The sequence below is a fragment of the Coturnix japonica genome, chromosome 1 (assembly GCF_001577835.2).
Source record: "Coturnix japonica isolate 7356 chromosome 1, Coturnix japonica 2.1, whole genome shotgun sequence".
Classification (NCBI taxonomy): Eukaryota; Metazoa; Chordata; class Aves; order Galliformes; family Phasianidae; genus Coturnix; species Coturnix japonica.
In genome coordinates, this window is record NC_029516.1 from 57,130,255 (window position 1) to 57,136,362 (window position 6,108).

The 6,108-nt window shown below is 56.2% G+C and overlaps 1 protein-coding gene across 1 annotated transcript; it reads left to right on the forward strand.

Annotated features, from left to right (window-relative positions):
• Window positions 1–2,754: 2,754 nt before the first annotated feature.
• On the forward strand, window positions 2,755–4,880 carry ASCL1 (achaete-scute family bHLH transcription factor 1). Its single transcript, XM_015864667.2, has 2 exons — window positions 2,755–3,752; window positions 3,868–4,880. Exon 1 carries the CDS (start codon window positions 3,076–3,078, stop codon window positions 3,736–3,738), a length of 663 nt encoding a protein of 220 aa, XP_015720153.1. The 5' UTR covers window positions 2,755–3,075; the 3' UTR covers window positions 3,739–3,752; window positions 3,868–4,880.
• Window positions 4,881–6,108: the final 1,228 nt, after the last annotated feature.

Consider the following 6,108-nt stretch of genomic DNA (forward strand, 5'->3'; position numbering starts at 1 on the left):
AGAAAAGAAAAGAAAAGAAAAGAAAAGAAAAGAAAAGAAAAGAAAAGAAAAGAAAAGAAAAGAAAAGAAAAGAAAAGAAAAGAAAAGAAAAGAGAGAAAAAAGAGAAAAAAGAAAAAAGAGAAACAAGGGAGAGAGGGAAGGAAGGAGGGAGGAAGGGATGGAGGAAGGGAGGAAGAGAGGAAGGGAGGAAGGGAGGCAGGGAGGGAGGGAGGAAGGGAGGAAGGGAGGAAAAAAAAGAAAAAGAAAAAAGAAAAAAAAAGGCGACAGCTATTTATCATTATGTTAGAATTAGGAATTTCAAAGTGCAGGTGCAGGACCATGCACACAAGTGGGTGGAGGTCGGGGCCTTGCAGCAATATTTGTTATCTGAGTATCTGACAGCCTTGGGCCCTCTGCTCTGTGGAGCAAGCATAGTGGGGAGATGCTGGGTTTGGCATTACTGTGACAATGTGAAGGGTGGACTTGTTCTGCTGCAGTGGGGATGGCACAGGGAGGGAAAGGCTCTGCTTCCATCACTGCCTGGGAACAGGGAAGAGCCAGGCGAGGACACACGAAGTGTTGATGCACAGTTACATGTGGTGACCTCAGGGACTGGCATCTTTTGCCTCCCTGAGAGCTCTCATTCAGAGCCTCCTGAGACTGAAGAACTTCGGACCCAGGAACTCTGGTCCCATTTTGCCTCCTGGGTGAAAGAACAGGAACCTCCATGCTGTTGTTTCCACTTCAGTTCTTGCAATGGGCAACATCAGAAGAATTATTCTAAGCATGTTTACAGCTTATAAGGCTGCAATTCCTTTGGTGATTAATTTCCTGATCTGTGTTGCCCCATCCCAGATTACTGGGGATGAATGGCAGCCCTGATGCCTTCCCATTCTCTGACTCCTATGACATCAGATGATGTACTGTATCTGGTGCTACTGATTCTGCCTCCAGTGCAGTGATGTCAGACAGGGGATGTCCCTGAGCTAATCATAGTATAATAGAACATTTTGGGTTGGAAGGGATCTTAAAGCCCATCCATTTCTGACCTCCTGCTGTGGACAGGGCTGCCACCCAGAAGCTCAGGCTGCCCAGGGCTCCATCCAACCTGGCCTTGAGCACCCACAGCTTCTCTGGGCAAATCATCCAGAAGGCGTTGAATGGAATGCAAGCTTAATATGCAGAGACTAAAAATGAGTGCTGTGTCCTGTCTATATGTTGTGGTCCCGTGAGAGATCAATTAATTTTCTATGTTTGATGGGACAGTAAGCTAAAAATGAGAACGAAACTCAGTGATAAGTGAAGAGGACCTTGAAATAAAAATTTGCCAGAGGATAGAACTCACAGATACACTTCATCGTTTCCATCATACAAATGCATAAAGAAGTACCACAATAATTCCCTCAGAGACCACCCAGTGGGTGCACAGTACCATTCTGCCATTTCACATTGCTGCTTACACCCAAGTGCCCAGCAAGGATCAGGGCTGACTCTGCAGCTCCAGAGCCTACAGGGCTGCTTCTTCCCTTCATTTCCACTGATACCTGAGCAGATTGGGCTGTTCAGATCACCTCCCACCATGCCTTCAGGCTGCTGTGAGTAGTGGGCACAGCAGCCACTTGCTAGGGACATCCTAGGGAGGCAATCCCATCCATGATAATGCTACCTGCCAACAGCCCTGCTGTTTTGAGCAATAGGTAGCACTCATTTCTGAGTTTTCAGAGTGGAGAAGTACACAAAAAGGTGAGGAGCAAGGTTCAAAACTGTGTGACAGTCTTGTATGGATACACAGATTTGTGCAAGGTGGGAGGGCAGGAAAAGAAGGATGTGCCAGGGGGGCTCACTGCTGCTGCCCAGTGCTGAGCCTGGCCATGTCCAAGTAGCCATGGCCGTATGGCTGTGTCCCTCCAGCTGTGTCACCCAGGATGCCCATGCTCCAATGATGCCACCACCTGCTTGGGGAGACAGCAACGTGTAGGAAGCATGGAGCAGGCAGGGAAATAATGGGACAGTAATGGGACAATAATGGGACAATGGGACTTAGCAGTCATGGGTACACTGACTTGCTCAGTCCCATTGAGCACCCCGAGCCTTTACGGTGCCCCACAAAACAAACACCTCGTGCTGCTCCCGTCCTGTGGCACTCGGCGCCCGAAAGACCCCAGCACTTGGAGTGACAACTCGGACCGAGCATCCCCGCGTTACACGTGCCACAAGTCACAGCCACCCCCACCTCATTCAGCACCGCGCCCCCGAGCACCCCCACGTCCCCCATCCCTGCGCTGCCCACGGGCTCCACGACCCGCCCCGTCGGTTCGCTCTCTCCTCCTCCTCCTCCTTCGCCGCCGCCCGGCCCGGCGCCCCAGCGCGGGTGTTTGCTCAGGGCCGGGAGCGCGGCACGCGCCGGGCGCACGCACTTGCAACAACAAACCCAGGAGGGGCGGGGGCGGGGGGAGCGGACCCCGGGGGGGCGGGGGGAGGCGGGGCCGCGCGGCGGGCAGCGCGCGTGCGGCGGGGGCGGTGTGATTGGGGGGGGGTCTGTAAGGGGGTGTGGATGTGTGTGTGTGTGTGTGTTGGGGGGACGTGTCGTGTTCCCCTCCCTACCCCCACCGCCCCCCTCTCTTCCCCAAAGTGCTGAAGGGCGGCGGCGCCCCGCGGCCGCGGAGCCGGGGAGCGTGGAAGGCGCAAGGTGCAGAGCGTGCTTGTGTGCGGGGGGGTGGGCGGGGGGCAGCGCGGGCGTGTGTGTGCCGGAGAGAGGAGAGGGGAGAGAGAGGCGGGGGGGCGAGCCCCGTCCGCCCCTTATAAGAGACACAATCCCCGGCCGCCGTTTTGCAAAAGGGGCTTTGCAAAGCAGCCCGCGCACACGCGAGCGCCACGAGCCTCCCCGCCGCCGCCGCTCGGAGGGCGAAAGGAGGGGGGGGCCCGAGCCGCTCCGCTACCGCCCGCCCGCCTGCCGCCCTCCGCGGCCGCTCTCCCCTCTCCGTCTTCCGCGCGTGACGAGCGGGCGCCGCCGCTTCTTTCTTTCCCCCTTCTCTTTCCACCTCCGGCGGGGGGCAACGGGGAGCGCCCCCGCCTCGCACGACGCCCCCGAGCCCATGGCCAGCGGCAGCCCCGCCGGGATGGCCAGCGGGCAGCCGCCCTTCCTGCAGCCCGCCTGCTTCTTCGCCGCTGCCGTGGCCGCCGCCGCCGCCGCCGCTCCGCCGGGGCCGCCCCCGGGGGCGCCGCCGCCGCCGCTCCCGCAGCTGAGCCCGGCGGGCGGGCGGCCGTCTCCCGGAGGGAAGCCGTCCGCGGCGCGGGCCGCCAAGCGGCAGCGCTCGGCCTCGCCGGAGCTGATGCGTTGCAAGAGGCGGCTCAACTTCAGCGGCTTCGGCTACAGCCTCCCGCAGCAGCAGCCCGCCGCCGTAGCGCGGCGCAACGAGCGGGAGCGCAACCGCGTGAGGTTGGTCAACCTGGGTTTCGCCGCTCTAAGGCAGCATGTCCCCCACGGGACCGCCAGTAAGAAGCTGAGCAAGGTGGAGACGCTGCGCTCCGCCGTCGAGTACATCCGAGCCCTGCAGCAGCTGCTCGACGAGCACGACGCCGTCAGCGCCGCTTTCCAGGCCGGCGTGCTGTCGCCCACCATCTCGCCCGGTTACTCCCACGACATGAACTCCATGGCGGGTTCCCCCGTCTCCTCCTACTCCTCCGACGAGGGCTCCTACGACCCGGTGCTCAGCCCTGAGGAGCAGGAGCTGCTGGATTTCACCAGCTGGTTCTGAGCCGACCCCGGCAGGTGGGTGTGCGAGGGCGGCCGGGGAGGGGGTTCCGGCGCTCCCCGACGGCTCTCTTTCCCCGTCGGTTCTCTCCCCTGCGCGGCTCTGACCTCCTCTCTTTTTTTGTCGTTTCAGGACGCTCGCGAAAGGGGAGATAAGCGGCTCTCCCGCAGCCACGCTCGCAGAGCACCCCGCCGCCGGCCCACCACCAACTGTTGCGTTTTCCTCTCCCCCGCCGTCGGAGGGCGGTGCGGGCACGGCTCCGGCGGGCGGCTTCGGTCCCGCGCGGGCGGGCGGGGCGGCCGCCCTCAACCCGGAGGCCCGAACCCCGTTCTGTGCCCTGCGGTGGCCCCGAGGAGCCCTTTCCCTGCTGCCAGTCCCGCTCCGCGCTCTCTGGACCACGTTTCCCGGTGTTTGTGGAGATGTCGAGATGAAGCTATGCTGTACTCAAAGAACCCCCACCCCACCCCAACTCCCGACCCGTTCCAGAGTCGCCCTCCCTCCGACCTTTTTGGTTGTTTTTTTTTTCCATCATAGAATGCTTCCAATTATTATTTTCTTTTTTAATTATTATTTTGGTGAATTTTTTTATTATAAGAAAATCTATTTGTATCCTCCCTGACCAGTTTGGGGATATATTAAGCTATTTTTGTACATAAGAGAGAGAGAGATTTATAGAGGTTTTGTACAAATGGTTTAAAATGTGTATATCTTGATACGTTTTTTAATACACGATGCTTTTACCTCTCGGTGTGTAGACGTGCGGTCAGCGTTACTTTCCCGCTGCCATCTCAGTCCGTGCTTTTGTCGAGGCCTTGGACTCCCTCCAGCTGTACTTTAGCACCGACGTGTCTTACTTTATAGAAACTTCGTTCATGTATTAATAACGTTATTAAACTGTGTTCCGAGGGAACGACGTTTATGCAGCTATTGTCCAAACGCAGAAGAGCGGCCGTCTGTTTTTGTATGCTCCCCTTTGGGGGCAAAAAAACAAACAAACCCACAAGTATAATACTACAAATAAGGGAACAACCGGCCCCGCTGGCACTGCCTTTTTCGTATTGCTCTATGACAAGCTCACCAGGCCCTGTATAACCCTGTTTTATACAAACTAGTTTCGTAATAAAACTTTTTTTAATTGAAACGCTCGGCTGCCTCCTGCACGTACTTCTGTTTTGCCACTGACAACAGCGAATGTAAGGATGAAATGTTGAAGGATCCTGTGGCAGAGCTGGGATGCCTGTGAAGTGTTTGTATCTGATGGATGTACCGTGTATGTCTTTATATAAATATTCAAAGATGGAGCGGTATCACCATTGCTTTCTTACCGTTCTATGTAATCCCATTCCAAAAGGTGATGGGATGCCGTGTCACCCTCTGTGTGTCCCCCAAGGGATGGAGCCCCAAAACTGGGCACTGCACCCCATCCCTGTGCTGGTCTGGCTGCATACATAGAGAAGGAGGGGGGAGGGGGGGTAGAGGAAGGTGGGGTGTGAGGGGAGAAAATAAATAAATACTGTCGTAGGAATGGGTGGCAGCTCTGAGACACTGGGCTTTCTACACTTGTTATTCTGCCCAAACAGCGTGATCTGTGTGTAAAAGTACCCAATTACCAAGATTCAAAAAGAAATTGGACCCCCCCCTCCCTTTCCCCTTTTTCTTTTTTTTCCCCTCTTTTTTTGGCTGGCCCGCTTGTTGTCAGTGAGCATGGACGTGACCAGAATCCGCCTCCTGCTCCGCTCCTGGCTCCGGCAGCATTGCACATTCAGTTGGCGTGCACCAAGCCGAGCGGAAAGCAAAGTGCAAAATGCATCTTCCAAAAAGGGAGGGGGGGGGGGGGGGAACCAACACACCAAAACAACAAAGAGCGGGGAGAGCTGCGGTGTTTGTGTGTGTGTGTCTGTATGTATGTTACGCTGTGTTACCCGCCCAGCGTCACGGTGCAGGGATGTATTGCTTTAAAAACAAGAGCGAAAAACTTCAGTGGTGCACACCAAGGTTCTGCGGTGGGGTGTGTATTTGTGCACTCGCATGTGTAGATGTGCAGATACACGTGGACACGTGGACATCTCAATGACAGAGTCATTACGGCTGGAAAAAAGCTCTTAAGATCATCCAGTCCAACCGTTCACCTACCACCACTATTCCCCTCTAAATAATATCCATCAGTATCATGTCTACCCTTTCCATAAACACCTCCAGGGATGGTGTCTCCACTGATTCTCTGTGCAGCCTGCTCTGATGTCCAGTGTATTGTGACCTCTCCACACTGCCTTCCAAGTGCACTCCCTGCAGCCGCATGCCCTGAAGTGACCAATAACGTTTCCCTGGGGGGAGCCTGGGGTCACCCTGGTTGCTCCAATGAAGCACTCCCTG